The 21357-nt window shown below is 41.2% G+C and overlaps 1 protein-coding gene across 1 annotated transcript in view; it reads right to left on the reverse strand.

The window, feature by feature from the left end:
• The window catches only part of LOC118075231 (cation channel sperm-associated auxiliary subunit beta), a 42887-nt gene extending 22164 nt beyond the window's left edge, over positions 1-20723 (reverse strand). The window contains exons 1-9 of the mRNA XM_088655245.1: positions 20614-20723; positions 19716-19807; positions 15995-16147; positions 14114-14174; positions 13296-13391; positions 12464-12610; positions 4064-4156; positions 2695-2813; positions 1416-1448 (exon numbers count right to left, since the gene is read on the reverse strand). Coding sequence (XP_088511371.1) covers positions 1416-1448; positions 2695-2813; positions 4064-4156; positions 12464-12610; positions 13296-13391; positions 14114-14174; positions 15995-16147; positions 19716-19807; positions 20614-20689 — 870 coding nt within the window. The 5' untranslated portion in view covers positions 20690-20723. The remainder of the gene's footprint in view (positions 1-1415; positions 1449-2694; positions 2814-4063; positions 4157-12463; positions 12611-13295; positions 13392-14113; positions 14175-15994; positions 16148-19715; positions 19808-20613) is intronic.
• Positions 20724-21357: the final 634 nt, after the last annotated feature.

Below are 21357 nucleotides of genomic sequence, written 5' to 3' on the forward strand. Positions count from 1 at the left end.
TATAGTTGTATTCTCTGTATTAATGGGAATGGGCCAAGAGGGATCCCTTCCCCCAACCCTCATTCCGCTTGTTACTCCAGCAATCTCCAGGATGGGTCTGTGATTGGGAAAAGAGTAAAAGGAGTTCATCTGCACCTACCCCTCAGCATTTCAAAGTTCACAATTCCTCTGTGAACTGCTACTGTGATAAACCATTATTATTATTATTAGTAGTAGTAGTAGTATACCGCCCTATAGCCGCAGATCTCAGGGCAGTTCACAACATAATTTTTTTATTAAAAAACACAGAGTACATAATAAAAACAAAAACAAAGACAGCCCAATAATTCCCTCGTCTACAAACCATGCAGTTGGTCAGCATGGGGTGATGATGGTGGAGAGAAGTTCAGTGTCTTTGAAAAAATAAAAAGCAAGGCGTTGGCTATCAAGCAATTGATTCCTGATGCTGTGGGTAGCTAGGAGTGAAAAATAACATTCTGATGTATCTGAAGAAGTGTGCATGCACACGAAAGCTCATACCTATGACAAACTTGGTCTCCAATGTGCTACGGGAATGATTTTTTTTTATTTTTTGTTTCAATTCTGATGCATGTATAGCTGTGTGGCTAAGAGAGCTGGAGTGTAAGGTACAACCTCCCATTTTGTGCCTTTGGCATGACAGTTGTGAGAGCTGCCTTAATTCCATATTTCTGCATGGCAGGCCTTAAGTCCTCCCTCTGTTTTCTACCCAAGCATGTTTCCCAGTGAAGGAATAACTTGTCCCAGTGTGGTCCTTCCTTCACGCTGTCAAAAAGTTCCTTCCTGATGCGCTGTTTGCTCAGACCCTGACATTTTTGGATCCTCTGTCTAACATCCTCTCCAAGGGGAGCCATAAAGCCATCCAAGGTGAGCTAGCCAACCTTTCTTCCCTGTGAGTTTTCCTGTCAATTGTGTTGTTGCTAGAAGGCTATGTTTGTTGGGCTCTATGTGTGTGCCTGCAAGCTTCTGTCTTCTATGTGTCGTCGAGGTGGGTGAGGGCATGGAAGCAACACGGCTGACTTGCAGGTGTCAGTTGCACAGTATACGGAGATTGCATTGTGTCAGTGCTGGGGGGGTGTGTGTCACAATATATTGCTTTGTTTTCTCGCGTTTAGAGTGCTGCCATTTTCATTTGAACTGGCAGCTGGAAATGCACAGGATTCTGTCAACACACATGATGTTAATACTAAGCCAATGTTAGCATTCGGCCAGTGTACCAGGGCCACTGGATTTCACTGTTAGGATCCTTATACTATGTGATTTATGATCCTTGGGACACTTATTTCTAAATGGCTAACAAAATGAATGCCAGAAAGAGATTCAGAAAACATTATTTGTGAGACTTTTTTAAAAAACACCAAGGAGAGCAAGAAATACAACATTTAGTAATTTCTCACCATTTCAAAGCCACATAAAGTTGGTTTCCCAAACTGAAATAAAACACAATAAGACCAAATTGTATGAATCATCACTTTCTCTCCCACACTTTTCACAAGCAATTTCACAAGTGTATTACTTTACATATTCATTTAATACTTATACTCAATATTATTATCATGATCATTGGTTGTTTTGAGTGACATAAGAGGTCTGCCTGGGGCAACCTAGCCAGAGCATGTACGTTTCCTGTGAGATAACAGGAAATAACCAATAGCTACAAACCAACAGCTAAAACACATAAGGAAATCAAGTACCATACCCATCACTAAAAAGAGTTCAACAATGGTGCCAACTCTCTGGGGGATGCTTCCAAAGACAAGAGGCTACAACAGAAAAGGCCTTGTCATAACCCCCTTCACTTCTAAAGATAGCACTCCTGAAGCAGGGCCTCAGATGTTGATCTTAATATAAGAGGTATCTATTAATTGCAGCAAAGCTACTGTTGGTGCAAAGAAAAAATAGGTATACAAAGGAGAAGTCCTGGATACCCAGATCCAAGTTTGGGGCAAGTACTATTTATTGAGAGACCCCAGCAGATATTTTAAATCACAAAATATACAGCAAAAGTGAAGCATGGGAATATAATAATAATTTCTATTATTTATATCCCATCAATCTGGCTAGGTTGCTCCAAGCTGTTAGACCTTTAAAATTTGCCCTTTCAAGTTCCTTCCAAAGTTTCCCACTTCCCCCAGCATAGAAAAAGATCACATGTTTGGTAAGGTCAAAATGGTTCACATACGAATTCTCTTCAAAGGTCTGGTTCATATTCTTTTCCACAAATCAATCAGAAACATTGCACAGGCAGTAAGACTTGGTTTAGTTCCAAAGTGGTGAAAGTTTCTAAATTATTGATATAGGAACACAAGAATGGCTTGTGAAAGCCATGCAGCTAAGCTGGAGCAACCACTTAGCCTCTTCATACATTTAGTTCATCAGGTGAACTGGGGAGAGAACAATTAGTACACAGATTAACAATGCAATCGTAGATGTGCCTACCCAGACGTAGTTCTCACCATGTTCAATGGGACTTACTTGTAGGGAAATGTAGGGTTATAGTCTTAGGTTGAATGAGATTGTCTTTTGAGCAGACATGTATAGCATTGAACTGTTAATAGATTTCAGGAGGAGATCTTCCAAACTTAGTATTTTCGCAGCATGCTTAGCAGTGGTTTTTAAAACATTAGATGATTGGGGGAAGGGGACACAGGGATATTTAGAAGTACACATACGTACCTGCAACAGCTGTCCAGTTGTAATGCGTAGATCATCACTGATAAATAATCCTAGTGAGGTGAGGAGTACAAGACGAGTATTTGTTAAGGTGAGATCCACAAGCGCAAGTCCATGACAATCTTCAGGAGAGAAAAGGCACTGTGAGTAACCTGAGTCACATCTCTCAGACTTCCATCATTACTTGTTATAAACATGGCAAATTACAGCCATATTGAGAGACCCAGATCTGTTGGGCAATCTATGCACATGATATGCATTTGAAGGAGGTCTAGATCTCTGTGGTTTTGGAGAGGGTGGAGTGATGAAATCTGCTCTTTTGAACCCTGCTCCTTTGCTGAATAATTTTTTAAAAAAAGCTATAGCAAAGGCAAGTTCAGGGGGCAGCAAGAACAGAGGCTGACTCTTCTGACCTCTCTCGCTACAAGAGATTGGCCACTTCCAATATTTCTCTGTTGAAAATTGGGGTGTCCTATTTCATAATAATAATTTTATTATTTATACCCTCCCCATCTGACTTATTTGCCGTGGGCACTCTGGGTGTCTTCCAACATGTATTAAAAATAATAAAACATTAAACATTTAAAAAACCACCTTCCCTATACAGGGCTGCCTTCAGACGCCTTGGGGGTTAGATAACTCCATACCCTCCAGTATTTCTCCGATGAAAATAGAGATATCCTAAGAAAAAGCATTCTGGGATCAAATCAGAAACTGGGACAGCTTCTGTAAATCTGGGACTGTCTCTGAAAAATAGGGACACTTGGAGGGTCTGCACTCCAGAGTAAACAAATGGCGACCCTGGAAACGACAGCTGAAAGCACCAGTAGCCCAACATGCCAGATTCAAGGAGGAAGCAAAAGAACTGCTGGCGTGAGTCAAAAGCCCTAAACAGGCTGTAGAATCTGACCTGCGGATCCCACCCCAAGGAGAGAAGACCCTAAATGCTGAGGGATGAGGGTTCCCATCTCCAAGAAGCTGACATTTGGGACCTATGGAGGCAGAGATTCTTTCTTATCACTGTCCAAAGAAAAGGGATGAGGGAGGGCTCTTGAGATTCTAGGGTTTTGAACTGGACATCACACCACAACCTTCACTTTGAGACCTACAATTACTATATTGGTCTGAATATAGGCCACACTTCCCCAAAAATATCTGGCTCACATAAAACCTGAGTGCAGTCTATAGTGACACTCTTATAAGTAGAGAAGCTATGTTTCGAGAGATCACATTTTAGGGGTGTAGTCTATATTCGAACCAACGCTATACATTCTATGAAAGTGCAATGTGTCGTAAGGCCTTGGGGTAAGACAGGCTACAAATAAAAAGGAAATACATATGGGTTAATTAAATGATTGAAAATAAGAATTACCGTTTTCCAAGATGGCACAAATGGTAGCGGAAAAGTTAAACCACAATGTATCCCCATCCATAAATCCAGTGTCAGTCATTCCTACAATTAGTCCTACAAATACAAAAGAAAACAATGCATTACAGTGGTAACTCGGTTTATGAACACAATTGGTTCCGGAAGTTTGTTCATAAACTGAAGCGTTCATAAACTGAAGTGAACTTTCCCATTGAAAGTAATGGAAAGTGGATTAATCTGTTCCAGGCGGTCCGTGGAGTACTTAAACTGAAGCGTTCAAAAACTGAAGCGAATTTCCCATTGAAAGTAATGGAAAGTGGATTAATCCGTTCCAGACGGGTCCACGGAGTACTCAACCTGAAGCGTACTTAACCCGAAGCATGGGTGTAATTGGTTCCGGAAGTCTGTTCATAAACTGAAGCGTTCCTAAACTGAAGCGAACTTTCCCATTGAAAGTAATGGAAATTGAATTAATCCGTTCCAGATGGGTCCACGGCGTTCATAAACCGAAAATTTGTAAACCGAGGTGTTCATAAATCGAGGTTCCACTGTACATGAAAAGTGAATCGCAGTATAAAACCAGGCTACCAACATTTATTACACTGTTATAAAGCTTCATATTAACCAGAAATTTCAGCAGTGTAGCTGGTTTGGTTCACTTTCGATGTAGAGATGACTGGAGTTTTCCCTGTGATATTTGAGTTTATTTACAAATATATGTTGAGCCTAGGTAGAAGCACAACTTATCACCCCAACAGCAGTAAAATCCAGAAATAAGCACCCCTGTATCCACAGATGCAGTTACAGACCTTAAAAACTCAGCTCAAACCTATTTGCATACACCGAAAGAAAGCATGTCTGTCTGCTTTACTAGTACCACATATCTAGGTTAATAAGCATAAGCAGGTGGTTCAGGATGGGGTGGGGTGGGGGATAGTTGCAAACATATCCCTGGTGTATTCCTATGGCTATTTTAGAGTAAGCTGCAGTGTAGTGGTTGTGTCCTGTCCTCTCCTTCCCACCTGAGGTTGTGGGAGCAGGGGGGGGGGGGCAGAGACAGCAAGCAAAGAATTCAAATTAATTGATTTGTTTGGGGGGGGGTGCAACTGCAAAAAGTGCATACCTACCAATTATTCCTCTATTCTGTTTTTCTTTTAAATATATTTATTAAATTTTATAACAGAAAAACAAAAAGAAGCAAAAACAAGCCATATGGAAAACAAACCATATGGGTTAAAAAAAATAATAATACACAAAAATACAAATCTACAAAAACAATAACATACAAAGGTAGAAACAAAAATAAAAATACAACAATAAAGAAAAACAATCCTGTTTACATGTCTAAATCCCTGACATTGTTGACTTCCTCATGTCCCTCCTAACTGAGTTTCATTATATATCCTCTTCAGTGATTTCTAAATCCTGGTTCAAATCTTATTTTTATATTACATAACCTATTATTTCTTTTATTTCAAATTTCTAGTCCATTTACTTTTTAATTAACACTTATATCTAAATCTTAATATATTAAAAATAAGGGGGGGGGAATCAACAAATCATTTTCTACAACATCTATGTATTTCCAAATCTTAAACATTTCCAATATTGCAATTATTTTAAAAATAAACTTTAAATTTCTTCCAATCTTCTTCCACCGACTCTTCCCTCTGGTCACGGAGTCTCCCGGTCAATTCTGCCAGTTCCACAAATTCGATCATCTTCGACTGCCACTCGTCCACTGGAATTCTTCCAATTCCTAGCCAATAAAACTCTTGCTGCTGTTGTGGCATACAGAAAAAACGTAACATCTTTCTTAGGTATTTCCTCTCTAACTATCCCAAGTAAAAAAAGCTTCTGGTTTCTTACCAAAGGTGTTTTTCAACACTTTTTTCATTTCATTCTAAATCTTTTCCCAGAAGATCTTTACTTGGGGGCACGTCCACCACATATGGAAAAAGATTCATTCTTGCTTCTTACATTTCCAGCATTTATTATCATTCTTATGGTAAATCTTAGCTAGTTTTACCAGTGTAAGATACCATCTATACATCATTTTCATCATATTTTCTCTTAAAGTATTACACGCTGTAAACTTCATATTCTTCTTCCATAACCTTTCCCAATCCTCTATCATAATATTGTGACCCACATCATTTGCCCATTTGATCATTACAGATTTCGTTTGTTCATCTTTCGTATGCCATTCCAACAATAAATTATACATCTTTGATTCTTAGTTTTAGACTCTAACAACTCCGTTTCCAATTTTGTCTTTTTTGTTTGAAAACCTACTTTTTTATCCAATTTATACATCTCATTTATTTGATGATATTATAACCAATCATTTACATTGCTTTTTAACGATTCATAAGTTTTTAACTTAAAATTTTATCCTTCTTCCGCCAATATATCTTTATACTTTAACCACTTGGTTTCCATATTCAATTTTTTGTGTGCCTTGGCCTCTAAAGATGAGATCCACCTGGGTGTTTTCCTTTTTAATAAATCCTTATATCTAATCCATACATTATACAATGACTTTCTGATAATATGACATTTGAAACCTTTATGGACCTCAATTTTGTCATACCACAAATATGCATGCCACCCAAATGCATTATCATGACCATCCAAATCCAATACATCTGCATTCTCAAGTAAGAACCATTCTTTCATTCAGCAAAGTGCTGCGGCTTCAAAATATAACTTTAGATCCAGCAGAGAAAAACCTCCTCTATCTTTAGCATCCGCTAACAATTTATATCTTGTTTTTTTCCCCTGCCATACAAATTTTGATAACACCCTTTGCCATTCATTAAAACATCCTAAATTATCAACAATAGGCAATACCTGAAATAGAAACAACATCTTTGGCAATACATTCATTTTTATCACAGCTATTCAGCCCAATAAGGATAATTTCAAATTTGACCACGTTTCCAAATCTCTCTTAATTTCATTCCGCAATTTTTCATAATTGTTTTTAAATAGATTTATATTTTTCTCAGTCATATTCACTCCCAGATATTTCACCTTTTTAACAAATGTCAAACCTGTGGTACTCTGTATACCAGGTGTCCCCAAACTAAGGCCCGGGGCCCGGATGCGACCCAATTGCTTCTAAATCCGGCCCACGGATGGTCCGGGAATCAGCATGTTTTTACATGAGTAGAATGTGTCCTTTTATTTAAAATGCATCTCTGGGTTATTTGTGGGGCATGGGAATTCGTTCATTTTTTTCTTCTTCAAAATATAGTCCGCCCCCCCAGGGTCTGAAGGACAGTGGACCTGCCCCCTGCTGGAAAAGTTTACTGACCCCTGCTGTATACTATTTATTTCTTCTGGTGTTAATTTTTTGCCAAAACTTTGGTTTTCACTTTGTTTAGCTTAAACCCTGCAAGCTGTCCAAACTCCTGAATTAATTCCAGTGCTTTCACTGCACTGGTCTCCGGGTCTTGTAATGTCAATACTAGGTCATCTGCGAAGGCTTTTAATTTATACTGTTTTGATCCCACTCCTATCCCTTTCAGCTCCTCATCGTTCCTAATCATGTTCAGCAAGTCTTCCAGGACTGTTATAAAAAGTAGAGGGGGAAGTGGGCACCCTTGCCTGGTTCCTTTCTATTCTAATTTCCTCTGATACCACATTGTTCACGATAATTTTTGCTTTTTGCTCAGAATAAATTGCCTTTATACCACTGATAAACCCCTCCCCCACCTACATCTTTTCCAAATTTGTTATCATAAAACCCCAAGAAACATTATCAAAAGCCTTCTCAGCATCAATAAAAATTAAAATGCTTTGGTATTTGTTTTTATTTCCAGGCATTCCAACACATCAACCACATTTCTTATGTTGTCTTTCATGTGTCTTGCGGGTAAAAAACCCCGCCTGACCTTGGTGTATTTGATCGTTTAACACCCTTTTCAATCTTGAGGCCAGAATACTTGCAAAGATTTTGTAATCCACATTTAAGAGAGAGATTGGGCGGGAATTCTTCATCTGAGTTCTATCTGCCTCTGGTTTTGGAATCTGAGTTACAAAAGCTTCTCTCCAGGTCTCGGGTGCTTTGTCCCCTCCAAGAATCTTGTTACAGACATCAACTAAAGGTTCAATCAGCCAGTCTTTCATAGTTTTGTAATATTTTGATGTCAATCCATCTGGTCCTGGTGCCTTGCCAATTTTTAATTGGTTTATAGCGTATTTACACCTCCTGAGTTGAAATTCTACAATTGATTGATGATCTCTTATCGCACAGAATCTTTTGCAGTCCATTTTTGCCCAAGAAATGTTCTATTTTTTATGTCTGTTCTTTTTCTTTTTTATAGAGTTGCTTATAATACTTTTGAAAACATTTTCTTATCTCTATTGGGTTCTCAATGATTTTCTCTTCCATCTTGATGTTGGTTATCGTATTTAATTTCTGTCACTTTTTCAATTGCCAAGCTAATAATTTTCCACATTTATTTGCAGATTCAAATGTCCTTTGATGCATCATTTTAATTTTCCATTCTATTTCATGATTTATTAATTGTGAAGTTGCAATAATTTAATTTCTTTTTGAATCTGATGATTCTTTGGGTTTCTTCTCAAACTTTTCTCTTTTTCTTTCAATTGTAACAGAACCTTCTCTCTTTTTTCATTTTGTTGTTTCTTCTTGATCACATTCTGTTGTATCAGGAATACTCTCATCACGGCCTTACTTGCATCCCAAACCACCCTGTCTCAGTACTCAAATTCAATTCAAAATAGTCCTTTAGGGTTTTTTGGGCCTTTTTAACTACTTCCTCATTTCTCATCAAGGCATCATTCATCCTCCATCTAAAGGAACTCTGTAGAAATAATTTCAACTCTATGTACACAGCAGTGTGATCCGAACATGTTCTTGGGCAAATTTGGGCCTTGGTTATTCTCGGGGCCAATTCTCTTGATATCCATATATAATCCAAGCGTGACCATGATTGTTGCGAATCTGTAAAGAAAGTTGCATCTTTTTCCAATGGATTTTTTCAATCTCCAAGCATCTATCATGTCACAATTGTCCGTCATCTCAAAGAATGTCTTTGGTAATCTGCCATCATTTGAAAATTTTTGTCTCTGAGATCTGTCCATCAAGGTAGAAACTACCCCGTTCAAATCACCCATCAAAATTGTTTTATACTCCATATAGTCCAATAACACATCGTGGATCTTTTTAAAGAATTCCGCCTTCGCATAATTGGGCACGTAGATTTTTTAAAAAAAGATATATTTCGCCTTGCGCTGTCACTTCCACTGCCACATATCTTCCCTCTTCATCCTTGAACAACAATTTTGATTCTAAATTATCTTTCACATAAATTACTACTCCCCTTTTTTTAACTTTGTCAGATGATATATATGCCTGGCCCAACTTCTTGTTTTGCAGAATTTTTCTATGTACTCTCGTAACATGAGTCTCTTGCAAACAAATCACATCTAAGTTATGCTTTAAGAGTACATGATGAATCTGGTTCCTTTTACGGCGAAAATTCAAACCATTAATATTCCAAGTCAGAATTTTAAGAGCCATGTTTCCTTATGGTGTTGCACTTGCTCCTGCTACTGCTCCCAAGGGACCTAAGTCCAAATCTGATACTAAAGCTGCTGCTGCTCCAAGTGATTCTCCCAATCCAGATCTGGGATCCAGCTCAAAGTCCTTTGCGTGTTTCTCCAAGAACCTCCTCTTTTCTTCGGGTGTTTTAATCTTTACGTTCCTTTCCTTATATCTGAAGAAGAGTCCTTGTGGATATTCCCAGCGAAAAAAGATCCCGTTTTTCCTCAGTGTGTTTGCCAAGTCCATATATCTATTCCTAAATGCAAGGAACAGCTTCGGGATCTCTTTGTAAAGTATCGCTTGTTGTTGCTGAATCTTCAAATTGTCATTATAATGAAGTCCTAAAATCTGATCTCTTTGCTCTCTAGTTTGGAATTCCACGATACAATCTCCAACTGATCTTGCTCCTTTCTTGCCTCTAGGTCCAAATCTGTAAGCTTTCGCAATCGTCCTCTCCAATTGTTCTTTGTCCAGGTTCCACTTTTGGGTAAATTCTTCAATTATTACTTCTTTCAAATTACCTTTCTCTATCTCTAGGAAATTTCTCAGGCGCAGGAAGGACTCACGTTCTTTCATCTGTAGAAAAGCAATCGCTATTTGGGTCGCTTCCTCCTGTTTTTCCAATTGGGACCTGTGTGCTTCTTAATCTGTCCACTCCTTGGATCTGGACCTTGTTCTCTTATACCTCTTTACTCACAGTGCCAATATTTTGTTGAATATTCTAAATTCCTTCTGCATTTGATTTTACACTTGCATACAATTTCTCCAGGTAATTTAAAACCGCCTGTATTTCTGAAGAATTTGCTTTTAATTCAGCAGTATTTGACGTTACTGCAGTTTTAATATCTGCTAATGCAGCTAGCAGCTGTTCATGTTGGGAAGCTGTCACTTGTTGATCTTGTCCTGATCCTCTTCTGGGTTGTAGCCTTAATTTCTCGGTCATAGTCAAAACACTGGATAGGCAGCTGCACTTCAAGGTCAAACAGGGAGCAGTAAACAGCAAGTGTTCCTTCTAATGACCAGCAGGTGGCATGTGCCCAATAATATGTCTCAATTACAGTCAATTATATTCACAGTAGAACAGCAGTAATAAATGCTCCACTTCTCTAAATATCAAATACAGGGAAGATAATTCCAAAGTTAGCTTTAAAAAGTCTTTTCCAGCAGCTCAGATTGCTGCAGGGAACTTCAAAAAGAATCAAAAGGAAACGAGAGTCCAACAGTTCACTGGTTCAGCAGTCTCCATTGTGACGTCAGAGGCTGACTGGCTGAACCCCCCAGGGGTCCATTCTCAGAGGAAATTACGGTGTATTTTCAAGCTAGTTATATCCAGATTTCCGGGATATGTAGGTAAGTGTCCCTTCTCCCTTTGCCCTGACTTTAGGAGAATTTATAAGTCCAGATTTAAAAGCTTTGATTTTTTTTTTAAGACTCTTTTCTGGCTGTACTGTAGCCGCTTGTCTTACTTTCACTTTTACCGCAGCAGAAAAGACCGACTTCCATGAATTTTTAAGCCCTTTCTGCGGTCCAAATTAAAATCCAATTTAAATTTCTCTACTCACGGGGTCCAGATGCTCTTATTTCTTGAATTTGGGAAGAATCCACCGCTCAGCTGACAGTCGACTCGGAGCTTTGCTCAGCATAGGTAGCAAGACACTTCAAGAGCCCATGGCTCCACTTCACCCACTCTCGGGAGTTCTTGAAAAAAAGAGCTATCCGGGGGGGGGCAAAGGATCAGCTTCGGGGCTCGGCTGAATCTCCACACCCCCAGAAAGCCCAATCTGGGGTTCTTCTGGGGGTCTGCGTTGCTCTCGCGGCACCCCCTCTCCTTTACTGGGCTGGGAGTCTCGGAGCTCGAGATTCCCCGCCAATCTGCAATGGCGGTAGACCGGAAGTCAATTATTCCCTCTATTCTGAATGCATAGCCAAAACAACAACAACAACACCAAAGACTTTTTAATTGCTGAGAGGGAATTGCCCATGAAAGCTGCACAAGGCCCTCTGAGAGCAACAGAATGTCCTCAGTCCTGTTGCCTCAAGGGGAACTTGCTCCTCTACTCTTTTCAAAGCACATGGCAGCAAGAAGGCCTTTCCCTGCTGCCTAGGGTTGCCATATTTCTAGAAGTAAAAGTTGCTGAGCTTCTTGGGGAAAACTCAAAGCTATTGAGCACAAATTATTTTAGGAATTAATGAAACTCAAAGCTGTTGAGCTCAAAATCCCAGACATTTTGCCGATTTTTCCGAAATCCCCCCGGACGCTATCTTCACCAGTTAAATTACGGACATATGGCAACCCTACTGGAGAGTGGAAATTTTAGAAGGAAAAAAAAGTAAATAGGAACAGAGGCAGTGCTGAACCCTCAGACTATCTCATAAAGGAATTTGCTGGGATGTGAATTCTAAGGTGGACTCATGATTTCCAGGTGGTAATCTATCCAGATTGAATCTCGGGCAAGTCCTCTTTAGAAGCAGTGTTTCTACCATCATCCCTACTGACCTGAAATAATAGACCTAGAATTGTAGAGTTGGAATACAATGTTCCCCAAGGGGACACGTTTGCACAGGGAGCCAGCATTTCACAGGTAACAGCTAGTTGCAAAACACTCACGTGCAGTAGAACTGTAACAAATGCATTCGCAAGTAAAACCCACTGCATTTAATGAGACTTACTCCTAAACAAGTATAGGATTAAGCCCTAGTCAACACAATGGGACTTACTTCTGAGTAAACAAGTATACTTATTTTAAAATGTTACATCCTACTTTACCCAGTTGGAAAATGAAGCTGGTGGACCAGCTAATTATGTAAAAATGCAAGATACTTACCTATATTTCTGGTTCTATAGATCAGACCAATTACTGCTACATCACTTGCACAAGGACTTTTTGCTATTTTGATATCGGCTAATTCAGACAATGTATCATTAACATCCACCTCTTCACCAAGGGTCAAATACCACTGAAGAAGAGGATCTGCAAGAGAGAACTAATGTTTAAGAAAGCAAAAAATCTTTCTGTTTTTTACTTAAAAAGAAAATACAGTTGAGTGAAGGCAATATGTGACTATCTCTGAAATTTATGGAGACATCCTTGGATGTGAGTATGGGATGTTATGGGCCTGGTCCAGGGTTGAGGTTGGGATGGGGGATGGAGTTGGGGCTGTCATCACTGTGGTGGAAGGTAGGGGGAAATAGAGAAGTGGGCAAAGGTATACAGAAGAGATGAGGTTGTCTAAGTCTGCTGGAAATTGAAGACTACTAGGAGACTGCTTCAAATAACGACTACCTTCCTTAGACCTGTTCTTAGTAGAATACACACACACACACACACACATACACACACACACATAGAGGACACTCTTGTTTTTCATGATGGTGGCCATTGGAAATCCTGCCAGTATTATATTTTGTTTCCATTGACATATTTTATGTGTTGCAGTTTTATTGTTCATTTCTTTTGTATTCATATGTATCAATGTTGTTTACTGCTTTGGAGCCTTTGGGCCAAAAAAGTGGTATATAAATAAAACGTTCCATATCATATGAATAAATTCAGAAAACTTTATACTTAAGGTCCGTCCTAATTTCCACCATGCTAATATCCACGAGACCGTAATTACTTGCAAAACCGCATACACTCCATGTGAGCTATGACGTACCTCGTACAACATCCAACAAGGTTCCCGTAGTAGTGAACATATTTAAACCATGATGCATATTAAATTTTACAAACCATTCCTCAATTGGAGCAACATCTGTTTCAATGGCATGTACAAGAAAGACAGAGACAGATTAGTCATATAAGTACACAAGTATTATGGTTGATATCCAACGTCAAGCAAACAGGCCTCTGCTCGCACAACATGGTTTCCTTTTCTCCTCCCTCTTGCAATCCCCACATCCAAACCCTCTGGAGCAAATGTCAGGCGTCCACAGGGGGCAAAGACTCCTTGCACAAGTGGAAACCCATTCCACTTGTAGATAGACACAAGCGAATATTGCTGTATGCTTACATCAATATTACTTGGCTACGAGCGGTCGCCAAAGTTGATGATGCCTACGTGCTCTTCTCAAATGTTGCCTACGATGGTGCACTGCTCTTCAATTGACTTCCTATATTTTTTTCTGGCCAATTTATATTTCTATTTTTTTTCTATTCAAACTTGTAACACACCCTTCACCAAATAGATTGAGTTACAAAAATATCACAGTCAAAAAAAGTGCAATATACATTATCCTGAAACTGGCTTTCTCTCCACTGAAATTGGTATACTACTTATGCACCACTTGAGATTGTGCCAAATGCTCACTACCAAGTTTTCAAATTTCCCCCCTGCTAACAGGATTTTGTGCGAAAATTTTCTTTTGAAATGAAAAACATGGCACCACCTTACGGGAGTACAAAAACAGCAACAACAACACAAGGAAGCATCAATAGCCTGTGAGGATAAATAAGTGGAAATTATAAATCTCTCACCTGTATTATATGTTAACTCTTCTCGTTGGATTTCAATACTCCACGAATCCACACCTCCTCCCTTTTGTTTAAAAAAAGGATGGCAACCCAAGATTTTTAGTCTTAAATACTTGAAGAGTCACATACATTTAGGTAAACTACTGTGCGGACTGATAATCCCATTATGAATTTTCGTAGCTGATAGTCTCATAGTTTAAGAACTGTTTCTCACAGTGGTTTGATATGTATTTTGTTGTTAATGTTCATGAAATGAAGTACTAACAAAAATTATTTCAAATGTTAATTCTATCGTGCAACAGAAACCTATCACTCGGCTTTGGAACACATTTTTAAAAGAAAAGCCTGACAAGCTTTTCAGATACCTTTCAATTGAATAATTTTCTAAAGAAATGCCTGAAGTAACTGATATTATAGTTTGAAGTCTTGTTGGTTTCTGATTCTTTTTACTCCCAAAAGACCCTTTTATCCCAAATAGAACCAAGTATGGCAGACATATATGTACAAAACATTAAGGTCCAAAGATGAAATTTTGCAGGTAGCCCTTAAAAATAATGTTTAAAACCATGAGTGCAGATCCACCCCAGGAACCTGCCTTAAACCAAACCAGATTGTTTGTTAATCTAGCTTAGGCCGGCTCAACTTTCACACCAAGTGGGCTGCAAGAGTACTTTAACCATGTAATTCATGGGCCACACATTGCCTTGATGCAGTTAGCACTTTCCCAGCTTCGGGAAGGAGGAGGTAATAGGTAATAGGACCTTGCCAGAGCCTTCGCACCTCCTTTCCCAAACCCAGCACCTCACTTAGCTGGCTTTGGGAAGGCAGCCAAGGGCTGAGGGATGTCAAATGTTGCTGAGGGCCAACAAAAATGGTCTTAAGGACTGCATGCGGTCCTTGGGCTACACACTGGACCACTGTAAGTTTCCAGCCTAATGTTATGGCATTGTTTAATAAGTATTCTGGTGACAGTAGCTGTCCCGAGTTCAGGCAGAGGTGACCACCTGCTACCTGATCCCTTTTAACTGGAAATAGTCAGGAGAAGAAGAAGAAGAAGAAGAAGAAGAAGAAGAAGAAGAAGAAGAAGAAGAAGAAGAGTTTAGATTTGATATCCCGTTTTATCACTACCTGAAGGAGTCTCAAAGCGGCTAACAATCTCCTTTCCCGTCCTCCCCCACAACAGACACCCTGTGAGGTGGGTGGGGCTGAGAGACTTCAGAGAAGTGTGACTAGACCAGCGTTTCTCAACCACTGTTCCGCGGCACACTAGTGTGCCGCGAGACGCTGGCTGGTGTGCCGCGACGTGCGGCAACGAGAAGGGCGATTTGCATTGTCACGTGCCTGGCGGCTGCCAATAACCAACTCTAACCCGCCGGAAAGGAAGCCGGCCGGGTCACGATGCGGGGCGAGCGCAGCTCTCAACAGCCACCACCACGGGAGGGTGGTTTTAGACAAACTTAAAGAAGCTGGCTGGATGAGCTCAACCTGAAACTTGCTGAGCAAAGGATTGTGCTGGCAGAGAAATCAGCAGCTTGTGAAGCCTTATTACAGGAGATTGCAACCAACACAGCAATTGGCAAGTGTTTCTTACAGTCATAATTATATAGTCAATATAGGGCAGCACAGAGTTAAATTTTTTAACTTTTTTAATGGTGGTGTGCCTCGTGATTTTTTTCATGGAACAAGTGTGCCTTGGCCCAAAAAAGGTTGAGAAACACTGGACTAGACCAAGGTCACCCAGCAGCTGCATGTGGAGGAGCGGAGACGTGAACCCAGTTCCCCAGATTACAAGTCTGCCGCTCTTAACCACTACACCACACTGGAGTGAACCTTGGACCTTCTGCATGTAAATAATGTGCTATGAACCCTTCCGGAATGTTTTACCCGAGTCATTTTGAAGTAGAAGACTTTGGAGTAGGTACTGTTGAAGATCTGGATGCTGGGAGCAAGACCAGCTGAAGTAAAAAGAACTAGATTCTTCCGTCTGTTTTCCACGGTGTCAGGCTTATTAATATTATACAAATGACAGCGGACAATCTTTAACAGGGGGAAAAAACACAGGATTAACATACGAAGCACATATCCACAACATCCAGCATTATTAAAACTTTAAATGGCAATCTGCATTGATTTCAAAAGCGAAGCTGCAGTAAATAAGGCTTTAGGGAGTCATAAAGGAAAGGTGGGCAGAAATCCTTGTTTTTGTGGGACAACTTGTCATGCAACAAAGGTTATTGAGAGCAGAAGCAGGCAAGGCCTAGGCACGGCCTACAAGGCCTACACAATCATTTCAAGCCTGCTAGCTGTAACTGCTAACAGTAAATTGCTAATTCATCGTGACACGTGACTCATCTTGAGTGATGACTCATTCTCCCTATATAAAGTAGCCATCTCCTCTCTGGGCGTCAGTCTGTAATGCAGTCTCTATCAGAGTCAGTCTCAGCTCAGTATGTTAATGTATAGCTGTTGCTGAGCGGCTCCAGGACTCCAGTTAATCAGTAACTAAAGAATATGCCTCTCTGAGGACTAAGATAGCTGCTATGAGCACTCTGTGTATACTCTTTAACTATGCTGTTTTTGAACAAGTTTATTTTCTTCAAGTAAAAGTTTTATTCTGTTTATAAAGAAGACTCTGCGTTGATTAATTTACCGCCACATGACACAACTTGCCCTTGCCCTCTCTCAAGTGATTTTTGCCTGCTTTTGGGTGGCATGGGCAAGTGCCACTGAGAATTGGGAGGTTTAGGGTTAAAGTATAGAAAATGACCATTATTTATCCAATTAATATACCTGAAAAACCCCACAATAAATCCCCCACAGAGACATTTAAAAGGCCCTAGATGGTTTAATTTGCCAAAATGCCAAAAATGTTTAAGTTTGACCTTCTCTTGCACCCCAAATCCCCTTCCTGCCATCCTTCCTCTTCCTTTCTAAATGGGCAATCAAGGTTGACCTTTGTTATCATCCCTGACAATTTCCTGAGGCAGTTTTGGCAAGGCTTTCTTCATCAGGCCAGGCCTTCTTCCACCTGTCTTGCCTCACCCCTCAGCCCTGGGAGTCCTCAGAATGGAGCTGTGCCTGGAGGAAGAACTGTGAGGGGAGAGACTTCTTCAGGCAAGGCCTAAAATGTTTAAGTTTACCTTCTCTTGCACCCCAAATCCCCTTCCTGTCATCGCTAACCCAGCATCTACAGGGGCCTTTCTTTGAGGGTCTGAGCACCATTGTGCCTACTAAATAAAAAGCCTGGTGGTCCGTGGCTTTTTATTTTAAGTTTTATCTCAAAAGAAGAAAAATGCCCCCTCACAATCTGGTTGGTTTTGAAGGATTTGCACAGGGGAAGAACTGGCGGGGATGGTTTCCCTTCTTGCCTGTTGGTCCATCCTATTTGCTTGCCAACCATGGGGAGGCTGTCCAGGAAGCGGGTGGGAGCAGCAGCAATGGCTGTACTGTGTCTAATTTTGTGTTTTTCCATGCCCCCACAGCTGCCAGGATGTGTTATGCCACACTCCCCGTGGCAGCCATTTTGTGATTGGCACTCACAGTACTTCCTTCAAATTCAAAATGTGCCCACTGGTCAAAAAAAAAAAAAAAGGTTGGTAACCCCTGAGCTAGTGTAGCTCCATGAAGTTCATGCTGTCCATTTGGCAGGAGGGTAGAAAGGGAGAATCCTGATTCCAAGCTCATTTGCCCTGCAGCACGTAAGAGAAATTACCTGGCTATATTCATAGCTGCAGCAAGTTCAGAAGCTAGAACACCCTGTTATTGTTTATTTAAACAAACTGCAATACTATGCTTTGTTTTGTTTTGATGCCAATAACTAAAGTAAAAATTCTTTACATAGCATATGGTTTTGCTGGATCCAAGGGGAATCTGAACAACCTATAATATTTCACTCCATTTAGCTAAACCTCTAACCGCTTCCGATTCAGTTAGTGATGACAGCTAACAATCTATTTAAACATACCATATTCTTCTGTGTATAAGATGAGCTTTTTTGACCCAAAAATGAGGTTCAAAATTTAGGCTCGTCTTATACATGGGTAGTGCTGAGGGTTTTTTGGAGCAAGCCCAAGATTGTAAGCGGCGATTGGCTGCTTGATTGTTGGTGTGTGTGTGCTGAAAATCGCTCACCCGCCAGAACGCAGCACACAACCACTCGTGTCGCTTACAATTGCCACTTATAATCTTGGGCTTGTGATTTTCGACATTGATTGTTGGGGGAGGGGGGAATCCCGAAAATTGCTCACCCACCAGAATGCAGCACACAACTGCTTGCGTTGCAGCTGCTTGATCGCCACCATTAGCCCTGCTGCTTGTCACTGCGGCAACCAATAGACAGCTGCCAATGCCGCAGCAAGCAGGAGTGTGATTGGCAGCCGCTGGCGGTGATTGACGAGCTGATAGGTAGTTTCCGCTCGCGTCACTCAGTTGTGTGCTGAATTCTGGCAGGTGAGCGATTTTTGGCATTCCCCTCCCCCAAATAACCCTCCCCAAAAACTCAATCCCTCCCTATTTTCTAAATTTTGAGGCCCCCAAAATAGGGAGCGTCTTATAGATGGAAAAATACGGTGTGTCATCTAGATATCAACTTTTTGTGGCTATCTATCTGGACATTTGGAGAACTTAAATGAACTTCTATGATTTATGCACCAATGGTTATCGTTATACATAATGTGAACTGGCGATGAGTTCTTTCTTACTGTTGTTGGTATTTATGTAATAGTACCATGTCCTTATTCAGGGGTGTAGGAAGATGGGGCGGTGGGGGCGGGCCGCCATCATGCCGGCCCACCCCGCCCCCAAAACACGCGCCCTGGCCCAAAACGCACGCAAGGTGGTGTCACGCTTGTGGGTGGCGTGACGCCCCTCGCTGGTCCGCCCCTCACCTCCATCCAGGGAGAGAGCGCGTCGCAGCAGGGAGAGCGCGCGTTGGCTGAGCAAGCCCCTGCAGCGCCTTGCGAGGTTTTCGTTCGGCAGCTGCCAGGACCGGCTTGCTCCCTCGGCCGACGCGCACTCTCCCTTCCTGCTGCCACGTGCTCTCCCTGGGTGGAGTTGAGGGGCGGGCCAGCGAGGCAACGCTTGTGACACCCCTCGGTGGCCCGCCACTCGACTCCGTCCAGGGAGAGCGCACACCGCAGCAGGAAGGGAGCAAGTCTGCTGAGGGAGCAAGCTGGTCCCGGCCGCCGGCCGGCGAAAACCTCGCTAGGCGCTGCAGGGCTTGCTCAGCCAACGCGCGCTCTCCCTTCCTGCTGCGGCGTGCGCTCTCCCTGGACGGAGTTGAGGGGCGTGCCAGCGAGGGGGTCATGACCGCGCATTGTGACGTCATGACGCTGCGGAGCAGCACCCCGCCTCCGGGGGGTGCCTCCGCTTTGACGCCCTGGGTGCCAAAGCGGCTAGCAACGCCCGTGCCCTTATTTTAATTACTTTCTCCTTCCCTTTTCCTAAATTTGGGAGAGGTAGCTAAAAGAATTGATTAGCTAATTCTGCCAAACCAAAGAATGGTGTATTGGCGAGTTATTCCCCACTGCCATAATACAAATACATTTTTTGCTGAGCTACTACTCTCCATTCAATTGCAACTAGAAATACAGTACTGTAAACTTACCAAACTTTGATTTGAAAGAAACAATTTAATTGTCTTAGATGACATATTCCGCTCATCTCCTGTGTAGCAAGAAAAACTCGAATTGGCCGGCACTGAGTGTGAAAAAATATATTGATCACTAATATTTTCAAATATGATATTACAGAACTAGAATATACTGAAACTCAAATAAAAAATGAAATTGTGGACTGAAATGGTTAGCATTTGTGTTTGTGAGTTATAAATTTAAAAAAATACGGTAGTAACAATATCAACAACATTCAATATTATTAGCAGTTTCAGGAAGGAAGTTGTACTGGGAGACATGGGGTTTAGGGTGAGCAATAAGAAAATAAATAATATATTTATGGTAATCTTTAAACCAGGCATCCCCAAACTACGGCCCTCCAGATGTTTTGGCCTACAACTCCCATGATCCCTAGCTAACAGGACCAGTGGTCGGGGAAGATGGGAATTGTAGTCCAAAACATCTGGAGGGCGGAAGTTTGGGGGTGCCTGCTTTAAAGCAAGGCTAGACCACATTGGTTTGGACAACCAAATTAACCTTTGTGCTTCTGTCAGTATCTTCCCAAGCTCTCTCACGGTGGCTCATTTGACTCCTAGACAACACACATTTAACATCATTAGCAAATATATCTTCCTCTTTAATATTTTGGTTTGTTTTTTTAAAGAAGCTTCTTGAATTTGCTGCAGTAAAACAAATAAAAATCCTGGATTCAGTTCCCAAAACTGTGTGCACACATTTCCCTTTTAAAGGTGGGCCCTATCATCACTTGGACAAAATAAAGTTCTGATCTTTATGGGGTCCCGTGCAAATGCATGGCTGCAAGGTTCAGTGCACTAGTAACTAACCCGTATGCAAGAATAGGAAGGTGAAATGAAGCAAAATACAACTTACCATTTACATTGTAGGTAAGTCCTGATGAAAGTTGTAAAACAGCTGCAAGCACAAGAGAAAGCTGCAACAGCGCCATCTGTAAATGTAAATGTAAAAATAAAATAATCTGCTTACAGTGCCATCTGTAAATGTAAAAATAATATAAATGTGCATTTAATCCAAAGCTATATATAAAGCTGGTCCCCCAATAGTCACACAATATATACAGTGATCAAGGAAGACAACAAGGATGCAGGTAAGAGTAACATGCTTGGTCATCAAAGAGTCCCCTTAGGTGCTACGGAAACTGCAAGCTGAAACCTGCTTCCTGTTCCAAACACTGGGTTCACCTATGGCAGAAATAAGATTTAGTTCCCACCCCAGATGCAGACCCTTCAAGTGTCCCTATTTTTCAGGGACAGTCCTGGGTTTGCACAGGCCGTCTGGGTTTCTGGTTTGATTCCGGAACGTCCCCCTATTTTCCTCGGAGAAATGTTGGAAGGTATGCAAATGCACTCCTGAGTTAAATGCCTTGCCTACATGTGAATGGCTGCAACTCATGCCACTGGGGAAAAGTAAAGTATTGGATTTAAGGATTATGTTGTAGAGGGAGCAAAAAAATCAGCTCAACACCTGTGACTGATTCATCACCGACACTGTTCGCTCTCCTGCCCCTTCTTGCTTTGCTGTTATTTGTTCATTTATTTTCTGTGCTGGATAGCTCAGTTGGTGAGAGCATGGTGCTGATAATGCCAAGGTTGCAGG

This window comes from Zootoca vivipara, chromosome 1 (genome assembly GCF_965207765.1).
Source record: "Zootoca vivipara chromosome 1, rZooViv2.hap1.1, whole genome shotgun sequence".
Lineage (NCBI taxonomy): Eukaryota > Metazoa > Chordata > Lepidosauria > Squamata > Lacertidae > Zootoca > Zootoca vivipara.